This window comes from Dermacentor silvarum, chromosome 1 (assembly GCF_013339745.2).
Source record: "Dermacentor silvarum isolate Dsil-2018 chromosome 1, BIME_Dsil_1.4, whole genome shotgun sequence".
Lineage (NCBI taxonomy): Eukaryota > Metazoa > Arthropoda > Arachnida > Ixodida > Ixodidae > Dermacentor > Dermacentor silvarum.
This window is the reverse complement of record NC_051154.1, coordinates 101439425-101458083: the sequence shown is the minus strand read 5'-3', so window position 1 is coordinate 101458083 and position 18659 is coordinate 101439425. Positions and strand designations below refer to the sequence as shown.

General features: G+C 47.1%; 1 protein-coding gene across 2 annotated transcripts in view; it reads left to right on the top strand.

The window, feature by feature from the left end:
• Positions 1-17587, top strand: part of LOC119433793 (thymidine kinase 2, mitochondrial-like) — a 48653-nt gene extending 31066 nt beyond the window's left edge. Inside the window, exon 9 of one of the 2 annotated variants that reach the window (XM_037701069.2) lies at positions 11059-17587. In XM_037701069.2, the coding sequence (XP_037556997.1) occupies positions 11059-11175 (117 nt within the window). In that variant the 3' untranslated portion in view covers positions 11176-17587. The remainder of the gene's footprint in view (positions 1-11058) is intronic. The other variant, XM_037701055.2, reaches the window with a different exon arrangement.
• The last annotated feature ends 1072 nt before the right edge of the window (positions 17588-18659 follow it).

Below are 18659 nucleotides of genomic sequence, written 5' to 3'. Positions count from 1 at the left end.
CGCGCATAGCGAGCGAGGGCCGCGAAACTGCCAATGCCATCCAACGGTTGCTTCACGATAACGGCAGTAAACGAAACTTCAGGGAGCGGGCGGCGCCGGCACAGCACGGCGAAGGGCGCACGCGGAGACCGTGGAATGTGAGGGAGGAGGGCGGCAGGGAAGCGGATTTCGCCTCGGCAACTCCGCTGCTTCGGTGGCTCCTCTCGCCCTCCCTCGTAGCTCTCCGAAGTTTCGTTTTCTGCCGGTATCGGGAAGCGGGCGTTTGCCGGCGTGGGCAGTTTCGTGGGCAAACAGCGCCGCTGCTTCCCTCTGCGCCGTAGCCGCAGCGTGCAAGGTCAACATGTGACTAGAAAGTAGAGGAAGCATAAAGGAGAAAGAAGGGTTCACTGCCATTGTCTATGCGTGGCTAGGGTAGCGTGGCTGAGACGTCGGCACGTACACGCATGTTCCGGCGCAACACAGAATCGGCGACCTTGCCATTTGAGAGAGGGTGAAATTTCCGCCGCGTTTCTTTCTCTCTTTTTTTTTTTTTTTTTTTTGTTTTGTTCGCGCGCGACATTGAGGGGTCTCTCTTAAGCTTTTACTCTATGGCGGTGCCAGAGCAATGCCGGTCGGAGGCGCCGCCGCGTGATTTGGTTCGCATTCACGAGATTCGACTGTAAATTGAATGCAAACGTTCTAGCCGCATTCCTCGACTGTCGCATACGCGTGGCAGCTCGGTGCACATGTTTAGCATATGTGCGGGCCTTGAAAATTGTTGCTTTGGTTATAGTGCAGTACCACTTATAGTGCGGATATTCGCGACTCCGGCGACTTACATTATAAGCGGTCTACACTGTATTGAAACAAATGCTGTTCTGCATGTTGTATGCATGATTCCAAAGAATGTATGCACTTACTGCTTCATTTTGCTGAGCTTCACCTTCGCCACGGGTTGGCCCAGTATTGTATTACCTCCGGGTTCAGCCCACATTTTTGCCCATGGACACAGAAAATGCCAAAAACGACCTTGGCTGTAAAGCATGCGAGTGTATGGCCAATACCATCCATACCATCTACTGATAACCACAATGCCATCATAGGCGAGGTTATGAACATTGTTGTAAAAAATGGGCACTTGCAGTGGGGCTGCGTCCACTTAAGCCTGTTTCACGTGGTGCAATTATGCAACGTGAAATGCTTCAACGAGTTGTGCCGCTCCGCACTCGAGGGCAGTTTTCACATGTTCCAGCTTCAAGCATTTGCCTTATGAGTTGCAAGCGTGTGCTCTTGCTGCCATGTCGACACATACATCACAGCATGCCGCAGTGCTTCAATTGGCAGAGGCAACTGCATCAGTAACAATTAGTGTGTTCAACGGGTTTCTGTGGCTGTTCAGCTGGAATAGCAGGCAATCTGCATCATGTGAAGCAGGCTTTCATAAGGAAATGAATAAATGGCTTTTCCTCATCATGGCTTCATCCCAAAGCACAAAAGCTATCTGATACAGCCTACAGCATGGACAGTTCACAAGTGTCATCCATGAGAGCATGTGTCCTGGGATCGAGACATTGTTTGCGTAAGCAGCTATTCATGTCCTGTTCAGCCTATTTCACACGCTGTTAGTCTGGAGTGTAAACTACTCCAGATTAGATTGCTTTGGATTCTGTCTGCAATGTTGTGGTCCGTCAACATTGTAGGTAGCATTGCCAACTGGGATATACAGTTAAACCTGCTTATAACGAACCTACATATAACGAATTCCTGGATATAACACAGTTTTTCTATTCTCCGCCATTACTCCATAGAAGCACATGTATTTGAGACCTCCACATAATGAAGTGACAGCGGGAGACCCCCTCGAAATAACGAATTTTCCCCGCCGACAACCTAGAGATTTCGCCCCAAATTTTGTCATTTTTGCGCAAGCAGCAACCAGAAGCACCTTCTCCGCTGCAATGGAATGCGAAGCGGCGGCGGCGCGCTTGGCACACTCGAATTCACTGCGACTGCGAGGGGAGAGCGAGCGCACATGTGCGTGCTTGCGAGCGTGCACGAGGCAGGCCTGCATCCCTCGACCCGGTGATCTTGCCGCCGTGGGCGTGACCTCTCCCCCTCCCGTCATTCAAACCTGATCCCGCCGCTTGCTGCAGCTGGCTTCGCCCGCCAAGCCGGCACTCTCCGCTTCCCGTTGATGTTGCCAAAGGAAAAAAAGAAACTGGAGGGACACACCATCATTCCGTCTCAGAGCGTAAAAATATTGGGAATGGTTTTCCAGTCGGATCGCACGAACACAATATTAATTAACATGCTTAAGAATACAAAAGCCCAAGTTACCCACATGATCCGGCGAGTAACGACCAAGACAAGAGGCATGGGGGAGGGAGGCGGACAAGCTTTGGCTTGTCCAAGCCTTCATCGTGTCTCAAATAATTTATGCTATTCCTTACGCACTACTCAACGCGACGGAATTCAAGAAAATCAACACAATGATCAGAAAGGCATATAAGCAGGCGATGGGCCTGGCGATCAGTGCGTCCACAGAACGCCTACTACGACTAGGAGTGCACAACACGGCCGAGGAGCTGATCGAGGCACATTTATCCAGCCAGCGAACAAGGTTGGCAGTTATGGAAGCGGGGAGGTCCATCCTCTACGCCTGGGGCTCTCTGCCCCACTCAGCCATCTGGTGCAACATCACCGTGCCTCCCCTACCTCGCAACATGCACCCAGTGCACCACGCACAGTGAAGGGAGGCCCGGGCCATACACAAGCAGTACAGTAGTCAACCCTCTACAGCCTACACAGATGTGGGGTCTTACCTCAGACGTGCAGCCACGACAGCTACCGTAATCGTCAACAAAGAACATCGGAGCAGCATTTCGCTCCCCCAAAACAATCCCCTCCAAGCCGAGCAAGTGACCATAGCCCTCGCGCTCTCCCAAACAGAAGTTTTCAGTTTCAGTTTATTATTATGCATTCACACAGTTATTTACATAAGAAATAATATACAGACAAGGGTCCCATAGTCAGCGACTGCACCAGGACTCGCATGTTAAAGTCATAGTGACCGACTCCCAACAGGCGTTCCGCAACTTCGCTAGCGGCAGAATTCATGCCACTACGCTCAAGATCATCAATCAAAATCTGCCAACGAGATCAGTCATGATCATCTGGGCGCCAGCTCATCACGCCATTCCTGGCAACGAGGTTGCCAACCAGTATATGGCTTGAGATTTGACTCACCGAGTCAACGCCGAGGAATCTGAACCCGAGCACGTGCACCCTCTAGTTTCGTACCAAGACATCACACAACACTACAAGCAACCCGCAGAACATACGCACCCTTACTACCTAGAGAGCAGGAGCGATTTCTCCGAGCTCTACAGGTTAAAACATTCCCCCACCCAACCAGAAATCACCTCATGGCCCCTACAGAATTCTCTCCGCAATGCCGCTTCTGCGCAGAGCCCGGGTCCCTCAGGCACATAGTAGGGGGTTTCAGACAGGCACCATTACATCCTCTGAACCTTTATCAAACCAATGAGCTTTAGGAGAGAGCCTTGGCCAGCTCCGACCTCGAGGATCAGCAACGGCTGATTGCGAGGGCCCAGGACTTGGACCGAGCTCAAGGCATTCTAGAATGAAGATGCCTCTCCGAAGCTTCATTTACCTAATAAAATGTTTATTCTCTCTCTCGCAAGAGCGCGTGTGCGCCTCGCAAGAGGCCATGGACACAACCGGCCAGACGGCGCCGCCAGCACCTAAGAAGCGACGAGATTCTCGCGATCACTCTAAAAAAGAAAAGCACTGCATAACGGCGCCTGGAAAGGGCTCTGTGATCTAACTCTTCTCTCTTAAACACACAGCACAAAAACCACATTCAACATGGATGCACGGATATTGCACTGAAATGTCAGAGGTCTCCTCCACAATCTTGATGACATTAAAGAAATCGTACATAGGTATAATTCAAAGGTGCTGTGTGTTCAAGAAACACACATCAAACATACACAAACAAATTTTCTCCTACAATATCCTTTTTTTCATAAAGACCGCGATGACAGTGTTGTGTCATCAGGTACAGGTGTGGCTATCGTAGTCGACAGTGGTGTTGCCTGCCGGGAATTAAAACTTCATACGCCCCTCGAGGGAGTTGCTGTCCGAGAGATGTTGTTTGACAAGTTAGTCACTATCAGCTCTATATACATCTCTCCCAGTTATCATCTTCATAAAACTGAATTTTAAAACTACATAGATGAACTTCCGGCGCCATACATAGTTGTCGGATATATAAACGCACATAACACTTTCTGGGGAGACTCTCGTTGCGATGCGAGAGGTCACCTATTTGAAAACTTTCTGTTCTCCTCAGGAGCATGTATACTTAATAAGAAAGAGCCAATGTACTACAGCATGGCGCATAGCACATACTCCTCCATAGATTAAGCATAGTGTCGAGTACACTAATGCCATACCTGGAGTGGTCCATTCTTAAGAACCCTTTTGGCAGCGACCACTTCCCAATTATGCTAAGCTTAACAGAACAAGATGGATGCTCGTCACATGTTCCCCGATGGAAGATTGACTTAGCTAACTGGGAACTTTTCCGAGAACTAACATACTGTCACGGGTATAAACTATTTAGAGAATGTATTTACAGGAGATAGACAGCAGCTGAGAACACGGAGAGGCTGTTGCCACTTCGTCCTCTTCTCCTTCGTCGACCTTGTCTGTTTTCCTCACCATAACACAACCCCCGGCGGAAAAAGCACCGTCCCGGTGCTTCAGATGGGGCCATCGGGAAGGGCATAATAGGGCTTAAGCCGAGAGACGTGTACGATGTCGGGTGATGTGGAACCGGTTGGCACGACGGATGTCACTGGGATGATCTCATAGGTGACATTGGTCACTTGACGTAGAACGCGGTAAGGACCTTTGTAGCACGGAAGGAGTTTCTCAGAGAGCCCCACACGTCGGCAAGGGGACCAAAGGAGTACGAGAGAGCCTGGTGCAAAGTATGTCTCACGATGGCGGCAATTGTAAGTGTGCTTTTGAGTTTCCTGCGATGCCAACAAACGAGTACGGGCAAGCTGGCGCGCATGGTCAGCGTGGGCGATGGCATCGCGGGCATACTCGGTCTGTGAGTTCTGTACCAAGGGGAGCGAAGCATTCAATGGTAATACAGGGTCACGACCGAAGAGCAAGTAAAAGGGGGAATACCCAGCAGTATCATGGCGTGACGAATTATAGGCAAACGTGACATAGGGTAGCGCAATATCCCAGTCCTTGTGGTCGGGTGAGACATATTTGGATAGCATGTCAGTGATGGTCCGATTAAGTCGCTCAGTAAGGCCGTTGGTCTGGGGATGATAGGACGTAGCGAGTTTGTGCTTGGTAGAACAAGAGCGTAGGATATCGGCGATGACTTGGGAGAGGAAAGTGCGGCCACGGTCGGTAAGGAGCTGTCGCGGGGCGCCATGGACTAAAATGATATCCCGGAGTAGGAAATCGGCCACGTCAGTTGCGCAGCTCGTGGGAAGCGCTCGAGTGATGGCGTAGCGCGTCGCGTAATCAGTAGCCACAGCGATCCACCTGTTGCCGGAGCTGGACTCAGGAAAAGGGCCAAGGAGATCCAAACCCACGCGGAAGAATGGCTCAGTTGGAATCTCGATCGGCTGTAAGTACCCGGCAGGAAGCAATGCTGGCTTTTTCCGTTGTTGGCAGGACTTGCAAGCAGCTACGTATCGCCGTACGGAGCGCGGGAGGCCAGGCCAGTAGAAGCGGCGGCGCACGCGGTCATAAGTGCGAGCAACCCCAAGGTGTCCGGCAGTAGGTGCATCATGCAGCTCCTGAAGCACGGTTAAGCGGAGGTGTTGGGGAACGACAAATAGAAGGGGAGGACCGTCAGGGTGAAAATTGCGGCGGTACAATATCCCGTCTTTGAGGACGAACCACCGTAACGATGGATCAGTGGGAGCAGATTGCACTCGGTCAATGAGGGTCCTCAAGGTAGCGTCATGGCGTTGCTCGTGGGCCATGTCCAAAAGCTGGGAAATGGAAAGAACACTTGCGGAAGCATCCGTGTTGGCGTTGGCGGGCGTGGGTACAGGGTAACGGGACAAGCAGTCAGCGTCATTGTGTAGGCGACCAGACTTGTACACCACAGAATAGCAATACTCCTGTAGCCGCAAAGCCCATCGTCCAAGCCTCCCTGTGGGATCTTTTAAGGAGGAAAGCCAACAGAGGGCGTGGTGGTCAGTTACAACAGAAAAGGGCCTGCCGTATAAATAGGGGCGGAATTTTGCTACTGCCCACACAAGTGCCAAATATTCGCGCTCGGTAATAGAGTAATTCCGCTCCGCAGGTGACAAAAGACTGCTAGCGTACGCGATAACACGTTCACGGCCGTGCTGAACTCGTGCCAAGACGGCACCGACGCCGTGGCCACTGGCATCGGTGCGCACCTCAGTAGGGGCTGACGTATCGAAGTGTCCTAGAATCGGCGGGGTGGTGAGTATGGTGGTAAGGCGAGAAAAGGCGGCGGCCTGAGAGTCTCCCCATGAAAACGGCACATTTTTCTTCAGAAGATCCGTCAGAGGGCGTGCTATGGTGGCGAAATCTTTAACAAAGCGACAGAAGTAGGAGCAAAGGCCCACGAAACTGCAGACATCTTTTTCGGACTGTGGGACAGGAAAATCTTTCACGGCTCGAATTATCTCCGGGTCCGGTCGGATGCCAGACGCATTGACGACATGGCCAAGGACTGTAATTTCACGGTGGCCGAAGTTACATTTCTTCGCGTTGAGCTGCAGACCGGCCTTGCGAAAAACAGCAAGTACAGCTGAAAGGCGCTCAAGGTGTGTGCTGAAAGTGGGCGAGAACACAATAACATCATCTAGGTAGCAGAGGCAAGTCGACCACTTGAATCCTTGGAGTAATGAGTCCATCATACGCTCAAAGGTAGCGTTGCAGAGCCCAAAAGGCATAACTTTGAAGTGGTAAAGACCATCAGGCGTTATAAAGGCGGTCTTTTCACGATCGAGATCATCCACAGCGATTTGCCAATATCCGGACCGTAGGTCGATGGATGAAAAATACTGTGCCCCGTATAGGCAATCAAGGGCGTCATCTATACGAGGTAGTGGGTAGACGTCTTTCGTCGTGATGCGGTTGAGGTGCCGGTAGTCGACGCAGAATCTCCATGTGCCGTCCTTCTTCTTTACTAGCACAACAGGTGACGCCCAGGGACTTGACGATGGCTCAATGATGCCTTTCGCGAGCATCGTGTCCACTTCCGTTTTGATGACTTGGCGCTCCGAAGCTGAAACTCGGTAGGGTCGCCGATGGATGGGAGGATTATCGCCTGTATGTATACGGTGTTTGACAAGAGACGTTTGGCCTAAGGGACGGTTGTTTAGGTCAAATATATCCTTGAACGAAAGCAATAAACTGCAGAGCTGTTCAGCCTCCACAGGCGTAAGACCCGGGGCGATCATTTTCGTAATGTCGTGGTCAGTACAATTGGTAGACCGGAAAGGTTCACAGGACGTGTCGACGGCAAAAGTTTCAACGCAGTGAACTTCTAAAGCAATGATCGTAGCCAGGGTAATATCTTTAGGCAGAAGTTGCTTCGTAAGCCCGAAATTCACCACAGGGAGATAGGTGCGATTGTCTTTGACTCTCAGTATTGTATGCGGGACAGCAACGTTATGGCTGAGAACGATGGCAGTTATTGGAGCGGAGATGTAATCACCATCGGGAACTGGCATAGATGGCACCATTTCGATGTATTGCAAGGCCTGTGGTGGAACGGGAACAAAATCAGTTGGTCTCAGGCAAATTTCGTGAGGTGTTGTAGGGTCGTCCAGCAGAGGCAGGTCAAGACGCACAATACTTGAAGAACAATCGATGAGCGCTGAATGGGCAGAGAGGAAGTCGAGGCCTAGTATGAGGTCATGGGGGCATTGGTCAAGCACAGTGAAAAGTACGACAGTATGGCGGCCGGAAATGCTCACGCTTGCAGTACACAATCCGACCACGGCCACCATGCTGCCGTCGGCGATTCGTACGACCCGAGTAACGGCAGGCGTAACAATTTTCCTTAAATGGCGGCGAAGGCGGCTGGTCATAATCGATATCTGTGCTCCGGTATCTATGAGTGCTGTAACGGGTGTGCCATCAACGTGGACGTCGAGAAGGTTACGTTTCGTAAACAGCGTCAAAGGAGGATTTTGCGGCGTATTCGACATTGCAGCACTACCCCGAGGTGCCGCATTGCCTAGTTTTCCGGCTGGGATGGTCCTGGGTAGGTCAGCGAGGGCGAGCGGTCAAACTGGGGCGGACGTGGCTGGCGACGTTGAGGCGAGGGCGAGCGAGTCTAGCGGCGAGGAGAGGTAGCGGCGTCGGAAGCGTCGTAGAAGCGACGGGGTGAAGAACTGCGGGGCGAACTTGTATTCCAGAACGTGTTTCGAGGCGGGGACGACCAACGGCTACTGCAGTGACGGGAAACGTGACCGATTCGGCCGCAGCAGAAACAGATCGGCCTGTCATCAGGTGCACGCCAGTCCGATGGATTCCGGGCACTGTAGGGATAACGGGCACTGGAGGGTGGAGCTCGATAGGACCGAGGCATAAGGGCAGGGCCGGGGTCAGGACGACTCAAGGAGAAGGCGCTGGGGAGACCCATATTAGCAATTTCCTGGCGAACCACGGATTGAATCAGCGATATCGTCTCAGCAATGTTGGTCCAAGACGTCGGTTGAGGCGAGACAGGAAACGCAGCTTCGAGTTCGCGGCGCACAATGCGGGTCACGTTTTCACTTGGTGGTGGCACGCTAGATTGGTCGGTTAGGTCGGTGCAAGAAGAGGTCGCTGCAGTATTTGGAAGCCGTGTAAACTGATTATGTATACGGCGGCTCTTCGCCTGCTCGAAACGGCGGCATTCCTTCATGATGGCGTCGACGGTCGATAAGTTTCTGAAGACCAGAAGGTTGAATGCGTCGTCCGCGATACCCTTGATAATGTGGCCAACCTTGTCCTCCTCTGGCATTGACGTGTCGATTTTATGACAGAGGGCGAGGACGTCCTGAATGTAGGATACGTACGACTCGGTAGTAGTTTGGGCACGCGTGGCGAGTTGTTGCTTGGCGGCTAGCTGTCGACCGGTCGGATTGCCAAAAACGTCGGACAGCTTCTCTTTAAACAACTCCCAGCTGGTGAGCTCTTCCTCGTGTGTATAATACCACGTTCGCGGTGTTCCATCGAGGTAGAACACGACATTGGCCAGCATTATGGTAGGATCCCACCTGTTCACCTTGCAGACGCGCTCGTACATCTTTAACCATTCTTCTACGTCAACACCATTGAGGCCGTTGAACTTGCCGGGGTCTTGCGGCTGAGGTAGAGCAACGTACTGGGTCTGCGTAGTCGGCGATGCAGCTGCAGACGCGGTGCCTGCTGCTGAATGCATGTTCTCGGGCTGGGTGAGACGTCCGCTGCGGAGCTCCGTGGCGAAGACGCGTACCCCGCACCTCCACCAAAATGTCACGGGTATAAACTATTTAGAGAATGTATTTACAGGAGATAGACAGCAGCTGAGAACACAGAGAGGCTGTTGCCACTTCGTCCTCTTCTCCTTCGTCGACCTTGTCTGTTTTCCTCACCGTAACAATATTTAAGCCGGGATGATATTGCCTCTTTCAACATAGATAATGCTGTGGCATATATAACAGGTTTGTTTCATTGATGCTGCTGAAAAATACATATGACAAACTAATGGACTGGCTAATAAGCGACAACGAATGCCAAAAAGCACGTAAAAAGCAAAACAGCCTGGGGATTGCTTCGCAACTCTCCAACAGCCGAAAACCTGATTAATTTTAAACAAGCAAAATCGCAGGGCAGTAGAACACATAGATGTGCTAATAGAGAGCTGGAAAAGGTACATCTGCAGCATAAATTTGGTACTGATGAAACGAAAGTCTGGAATAGGGTTAATAAATTAATAGGCCGGGAGTCACGATTCATGATTTCAAGCCTGAAATCATGAAAGCCAGCAGGAGCGTGGTAAAATTTTTGAGCAAATAAGGGAGTTCAACCAAAGAAATACACTGTAGAATAGTGGATATGTATGGCAGTGAATGTCCGTCGTATGCTGTAGTAACTTGTTGATTCAACGAGTCAAGACATGGCCGTGTGGATGTGCAGGACGGCCCACCACTTTGATTGATTTGGATCATTCAGCCCAAGCTGAGAGCCTTGTCATGAACAGTTGTTGAATTAAGGTGTCTGAAATTGCCATGCAATTAAACATTTTGTGTGGCAGTACATGCATAATCATTCATGACATTTTTGGCGTGTTAAAGGTCTCGGCAGGATGGTTACCATGAGACGTACCTCTATGTGCAAAATTGATAGTACTGCTTGCATTCATCAAGGGAGCTTTTCAGCATCTATGAAAGTGAGTTAACAGATTTTCTCATTCATCTGACAACTGGGGATGAGATGTGGCTTTGTCAATGCGACCAAGAAACAAGGCAAAGGCGCTATGCAATGGAGGCATTCTGGGACTCCCCCGCTCCCTTCCCGTGCTGTGCAACAGCCTCTTTTCTCTGAACTTAAGAAGTTCAACATTTTACTTGGAAAACAAGCTTTGTTTTCAACATTACTTATTTTTGTGCTAGTTGGTTGAAACTTGATGATGCCATTGTACACATCTAAGGAGTAAGCTAAGAAGCTACTGCAGGTGAACTTTTCCAAGCCTTTCATATTGTGTCAGTGATACTTCTGTCAGTCTAGAAGCGAGATTTTTTTTTTTTTTTTTTCAATATGGAACCGTTGTACCTGCACATTTTATTGTACATTGTCTTCTAGCCTCCAGGAGACTAATAAATCAGTTGTAAGTGTAGTGCCCATGGTGTCCGGTCGTCTGTTCTTTGTGTCTTGTTTCATTTGCGTTACAATGGCTTCATGAAGCTTTGTTTTGTCACAAGTGATTGCTACTTAATGGAATTTCTAATCAGTTCCCTAAATTTCTTTTTATTGCATGTTTATTGCTAAGTACTTTGCTGTGCGCAGGTGATAGATGCTAACCAGGACTGCATTGACATCCAGCAAGAGTTTGCGCAGAACTTGCCCGACATTCTGGGCCAGCACCACTTATGTCATGCCCCCTCGACTCAACAGCCTGTGTGACATACCGCATTCATTGGTTTCACATTAGCCAAGTTGTCCGGGCATGTTTAGTCTGACATCTGTTAAGTTGCATCTTGTGCTGTGTGTTTGTTAGGATGATCATGGTGGGCTGCAGGAAATGCATGTCAAAATTATCTGATGTGTACAGCCACTGCTCAGCTGGTAGGTGTAACACAACAATGTTTAATTGGTAGCCTGCATATGATGGTCTGCGTTGGCAACCTAATTTTGCGAGCAGCAGTGTACCCCCATTCCTACTATGTGGAATGTTGCTGTCTACTGTGACAGGGGAGCATAACGATACATGCTCGGTTCGTTTTGTGCTTATTAAAATTGTGCTGTAAAGCAGTGTTTCGTTGCACATAAGTATCATCACAGAACAGGGGCTTTGTACTGAATTATGACTCGCCACGTACCATGACATCTGAGCATTGTGCCTCACTGCACTGACGGGCATTTGCTGATATTGCCATGTTCCTCATGGGCACTCATAATCTACTGAAAGGCGACAATTCGTCCGTTTCGGAAGCAACTTGCTGCAGAGTTTGTGTAATGAGTCTCGTTAATGCACTGAACAGGTATGTTGTACCAAATTGGCTTTGGCAAGAAATTTATTCGCTCACAAAGTACTTTCACCCCGTCCAGTTGAGCTTCTATAACCGATGGTGTGCATTTGGAGTGGTAATCTCAAACATACTCATCCAGACTAGGGCCCTGCTCTTTAGATGATGCCCTACCTTTATCTGGACCTCTCCATGTGTCATTCTTCATAATTTAAGTGCAAATTAAAGGGACTGGAATTATTGTGCTTCGGGCACTATCATTAATTAATACAGAAAAAGACATTTGTGACCACCCTATAATTAACTGGCTGCACTAAACACTAATTGAAATACTAAGTAGGAGTTACATGCGTTCAATCTAGTGTAACTTGTGTTAGTAGATACCTATTTCCTAGCCGTTCAGTATTCTTTACATCAAAGGAGGAAAAAATGCTCTCATAATATGTATAAGCAGACTTTCCTGAAGTCGACGTGTCTTTCTTCAGACCATGGTTTTTGGTGAGGGGAAGTGGCTTATATTCATGTTAGTGTAATACAGTGCCAGCACCTAATCTTCATAGAGTTTGTTTTAGATAACTTGGTTTGAAATTCTGACTACAAGTGCTATTTCTCTTGGTAGTATACAGATAAAAGTGGACTAGTATCACAAAGCTAATCTTTTATGCCTTGTTCTATTATCATTCGATGCCTAGTCTAAATTCACTAAGATAATGTATTGTGCTTTGTTCCATGGCTATTAGATGTCACTGTTTTTTAGTACAAGTTTTGCTGTGATTAGTGCATCACCTAAGCTGTCCATATAGGCAAGACTTGAGCATTTAGTGCAGAAAGTGAGTCAAATGTGTTGGTACTACAATATTTGTTTATTGTAATTATAATGTATCATTATACCTGCATTAATTGAAAGTCTGGAAACGTTAGAGTGGTCCTCTGTAAGTGTATGACATGATGTTTTCCTAAGATGCTCTCATGCAGTGTATATAGTAAAAAAAATGGCCAGCCATACTGAAACAAAAGTTCAGAAGTTGTTTATGGCACTACATAGAAACAGTGTCAAAACAGCAACTAATATGAACCATTCATCATTGTCAAAGTTGTACGTATGTACCAGAATAACAGCTAGGTTGCAGTTTACACTTGCTTTCAAAAATGTGCTGCCTTCATTGTGGCTGACATTAAAGAAGGTGTTAACATCTTTTACAAAATGTGTGTGATTCTGACTTTCGCTAAACTTTGTTGCCAAGTATGTATGTTAAAATGTCTTTCTGAGTTTGAAAAAAGTTTTACTTTACTGTGTCTTAAGGTATGCTGCATAATTGGTATTCTTGATCTTATTGTGGTGTGCTATACTTTTAAAGTTTACCTAGTAGCATAAGGCCGTTATTATCAACATAATTTGCATTTTGTCAGCTATGTTGCTGAACCACAATATCTGTTGCAGGTGGCTACAGTTATTATTTTTAAATGTGTTTTTCATTTCGTTGTGGAGTCATACATTCAAAGAAGTGATGAGTTTTCATGCACTGACTTCTAATACATTGGCATTAGGAGTGTCAAAGTGGGAAAAAAATTTTATGTGTGAGAAGTGCGGGAAGCTGGTTGCGTGATATATATGTGATATATATACATATATATATATATATATATATATATATATATAGTGGCAGCAATTATAGTTGTTACTTCATTATAATTTTTAAAGCTACGACATTGTGTACTGTATGTCAATTGCTTCAGAAGGCAGTGAAAAAGCACCCCTTTGTGTACGAGGCATAGTAACACTTTTAGTACTACCCACACTTGTGCTTTTGATGCTGCAAAACCTTTAGTATGCTTGTAATGTGAAGCTTAGCCATTGACACATTTCACAGTAAACAGGTCATGCCTCAACTACTCTTGGCTCTTGTACAATGTCACTTAGCATCAGCTGCAAGAGCCTGGGGGAACCATGTTATAAATTGATAGTCTTCTAAGTAATGATTGTGCCATTTTTCTGGTGCACTTGTGGCATCAGACTGAGATGCAAGCCTCTTCAGTCTCTTGCATATTATCTGCTTCACAACTCAAGCTAATATAGGCACGTGTTCAGGGCATCATTGTTGTTTAGAGCACTTGCGGAAGCACACGGGGATCATCACTAATTTGCGGATGTGTAGTGATAAGGTGATTTTCTTATTTTTTTATTGAACTAAATATTCAAGACACATGCATAATCTACAGCTAAAAGAAAGAGAATGCCTGACAATGGCCGTAGCACCAAAAATTATACATTCACACTCAGGTGGTGTCACGAATTTCAGCATTCCAGAAACAGGGACACGATGCAAACATATTAAAAACCATTTATCTCAAGAAAGAATTCTAACTAAGAAAACCAAACAAAGTAATCTCACGCACCATAAGTCCTATACCCACACAAACATACCTACCAAGTCTCCCGGGTACTTCTGGATTTGGACCATTTCTTCCGGTTGTACAGTTGACAGGAAAATCTCCCGGAAATTGCAGTTGTGTCCCGTTTCTCTCCGCATCCATCGTTTTGTCAGGCCACATTGGCAAAAAGAATCCAACCCAAGTATAGGGGAACCCTATACTTGCGCCATTTCGTTAACCGCAGAGCCTCTCTTTACGCTGACGGGGTTGTTGGGTGCCCTAGTGGCCCTAGCCTCATTAAGCTAGCGAGTGAATACTGCGTTCTGTAACTAACAACACTTGACTCTCCATCGTTCTCCTCGGCGTCGGCCGGTCTGGCATTGCATAGGCCTACGGTCAGTCGGCTTTAAAAGCAAGGAGTGCTAGCGCAAAAAGTGTCTTCAAGTATTTTTAATGCAGTGCTCAGGCCAAAGTGGCTTTGGGTATTTTGTTGGTGCCACAGTGCAATGCAGAGTGTGAACGGCAATTTAACATTGGGAGAAATACGAGGACGCAGTGCCGCTCATCCATGTGTCGCTCGTCTAAGGCGCTGGGAAACTTCATCCTCGCAAAATGTGAAGGATGAAATTTCTTACAATCAAACATTATCTGAAGAATTTTTGAACACCCGCTGTGGTTACTTAGTGGTTTTGGCATTGCACTGCTAAGCACGTGCGCCTCGGCCGTAGCGGCCGCATTTAGTTGGGGGCGAAATGCAAAAATGCCCGTGTGCCGTGCATTGAGTGCACATGAAAGAACCCCAGGTAGTCGAAATTAATCCGGAGTTCCCCACAACAGCGTGCCTCATAATCAGATGGTGGTTGTGGGACGTAAGACTCGAAATTTTAATTTAATTTGAAAGTATTGTCGAAGACAGAATTTGCAACAAAGAAACGCTTGCAAAAGTGAGATATTGACGTTCATGTGGTCATTTGTACATCTGTAAATAAAATTGTAATGAATGTCTCCTGTCTGAACTTGAAGATGTAAACCTCGGGGGGGGGGGGGGGGGGGGGGGGGGTGTAACCGACTCACTCCCTCCCGTCGGACTTTCGTCGAACTTGGCAGGTATGCACAAAAAACTCCCAGAACTAGCTATATACATAGAGAAAAAACTAAACCTCAACTATATACTGTTCTTCAGCTTGACTAAACAAGTATAACAAGGAGCCACTAGAAATTGAGCGTTCCGACCATCACCAGTAGTGGTGGAAGTAGGCTCGGTGTTGCACAAGACGCCGGCCTCCGTAGTTCTGATGCGGCGTAGGTGTCGACCTTCATTGCAAGTGGGGTGGTGGCTCTCTGTTGAGACCAGCGTGGCACAGGATGCGGTCTTGGCCAGTCGGGCATCATGCCGCTGAAGTGGGCAGGCGGTTGCCTTTGTGGCACTGAGCAGTGGCCGGTGATGGAAGCGTGGGGCTGGACCGGGTTCTTGGAGCAAGGCCACGGCGATGTAGCCGGGGCTCAAGACCTGGATCCACTGCCGGCCATCTCCAGGTCATCTCATCTCTGGTCTGGGTCCCCGAAGCTGCTCCTTCCTGTCTTCAGAGCACAGCTGGAGATACGTCTGGCCTGTTCAAAGTCCATGTCAGCAGTGGCCCACTAAACCGCCTTCGCCTTCTTTTTCTTCTCTCGCGCTTTACGCAGCATGTGTCCCAATTCATTCCCTTTTTGTCTTCTTTTATTAAGTGCTCCCAACTTCGTTTCGCTGACCGGCGTTGTCGTCGTAGTCTTCACATGCACCTTCGCGTCTTTTTCGCTGCACGTGTTTAGCCCTGTCACTCACGACAGGTGGACAACAGCAGAAGCAAGGCAATCAGGTACTAGCTTATGAATTCAAGAAAAAGAATGTGAGATAGTTTAAATATAATAGATCATTATCATCATCAGCCTATATTTATGTCCACTGCAGGACAAAGGCCTCTCCCGGCGATCTTCAATTCTTGCGCTAGCCAATTACAACTTGGGCCTGCAAATTTCGTAACTTCATCAGCCCACCTAACTTTTCTGCCAGCCTCAACTGCGTTTCCCTTCTCTTGGCACCCATTCTGTAACTCTAATGGTCCACTGGTTATCTACCCTACGCATTACATGGCCTGCCCAGCTCCACTTCTTTCTCTTAATGTCAGCTAGAATATTGGCTATCCCCGTTTTCTCTCTGATCCACACCGCTCTCTTCCCGTCTCTTAACATTAGGCCTAATATTTTTTGTTTCATCGCTCTTTGTGCGGTCCTTAATTTGTTCTCGAGCTTCTTTGGTAACCTCCAAGTTTCGGCCCCTTATGTTAGCACCGGTAGAATGCCATGATTGTACACTTTTCTGTTCAATGACAGTAGATATTGGCTTCAAAATAAAAAGCAGTAGTGTGGATATACTACATAAGTCAAATTCATGCAGTAAAGTGATATACACATGACATGTTCAACTTCAAAAGATGTGAATACGTCCACTGCAGTCAGACCCACCAAGTGCTCCCCATGCAGGACGGCAAGAACTGCAGGTGTGGAGGTGCCAGCAAATGTGTAGCACTGGAGTGAACTTGTATCTGATCAGAAATTTATTATACTCTTATCAGTTAGCTGTTATCAGTTATATCACTACTTATGATTTCGATTCTAAAAAAAAATTGTCGAAATAAAAGTGGACACAGAAAATACTGTTTGGATAATTTTTGTCTATAAAGAAATGGAATTTTGGAATTTCAAGTTCAAGGAGGTTGCGACTGGCGACCAAAAAGCGTCTGAAGGCGACCAATGCTCACACTGGCGAGTGCAATCGGCCATTCGCCATCTGCTCACAATTGCATCGCCATGAAAAAAAAAAGTATCGGCGTATACAGACATCCTGTTCCTGCGTGCCTGATTGGTTCAGCAGTTTTGCGACTGCGGTCACGCGACTGAAAAAAATAGAGCAGCAAGTGACTGGCCCAAAATAGTTGCTTATCCAGAAAAGCGACTATTTGTGACTATTTCAGACTTGTTGCACGACCACTGTCAGTCGCCAGAGTGAACAAGCCTTTAAATGATTTAGCAGGGATGATATCTGAGATGTTAGCAACTGCATTCCATAGTGTGTCTAAGCTTGTGGTATCCCAATCCAATCAAAGAATTCTGCAAATTGTATAGAGTGAATTTAAATTGAAATATGTGTCGTCAAAATTTAACTGTTTGCACACCTTTGTTTACATGCGTCTATTGCAAGTCTCTGTAGAAACAATTGTTCAATAGGCAGTATGTTCAGTTCTACAAAATGAAGGCTTTGTTTATTCAAGGTGAAAGATGTGCAAGTACAGCCTGCCAAGTTACTTCCATATATGAAGTGATGTTACTCATAAATAATAAACATATGTAAGCGAGTGCTGCGTGCACTTCTGGCTGCACTTGCATAATGCAGCCATAGCAATTGCAGGAATTAAGTGGGCCTATGTTTTATTATGTCATGACATGCCCACCACTTAGGTACAGAATATGAAACTAGTTCATAGAAATTAACAAGTATTACAGTGATTTAGTTAGTGTGCTCTGATGCAATTGCCAGTATTTATTTTAGGGTTTAGACGATTCGGACCTTCACTTAATGCAAAAAAATTACAAATCGAAAATGCCATGTCAGTACTCCTTTATGCTGCACCATAACCAAAAACTTTTCCATAGATCCAGCTCTACATTTATGCTAATTAGCAAAAGAGGAATGACATCTGCCTTTGGTAGATCGCTTCCTGATCTCTAACCGCAAAGCTTTCAATTGCAGGGGCGTCTGATGACTCACAGTAGTTGTTCTGAAAGATGGCTGCTGGGGTTTAGAGCAGTGTGTGTGTGAAATTACTTGGTTAGTTCTCCGGCGGGGGGGGGGGGGGGGGGGGGGGGTATATTTTACAGTGGGCGCTCGGTGTGTGGGGTGGAAAGGCAGTCTGTGGACAAGGCTGTTCTTGTTTGAGTAGAGCACTGCAGAGAAGCCAACTTCCAGATTCTTGCAACAGGTTCATTGATACTGGTGGCAGACACTGTTCTGAAATGCAAGCGCATAATCTCTAACAAATAATGCTTGATAACACCTTGTTTTTGCCGAAAGGTGAACATTGATGTATTAGGTGAACATGAAGAATTGTTCCCAGACTGTTGTTGCTTTAAAAGAGCCCTGAAACACCTTTTCTGAAACCTGAGGGTTACATCGAGTGCTGACCAGGGGGAATGCCATCTTAACCCTTTCAGACGCTGTGTACACAATTCGCGGTGTACACAATTGTGTACACCAAGGTAGTGCATCAACAGCAAAAGCCTTGATGAAAGTAATTATATTTCAAATGTGGCGCAAAAATTTGAAACACTTATGATTGGAATTGTGATGCAATTTTGGATGACATGTGCAAAATGTTTTGGTAAAATGAGTGGGAAGGTAGACTGTTGGATGTTTTTGCTTGGTGCCAATATGTTGTATGTAGCAGGTTCACTTTCATTGTTTTTCACAATGTCATGCCCCAGGCATAATTTTGAAGCGGCTGGATAAGT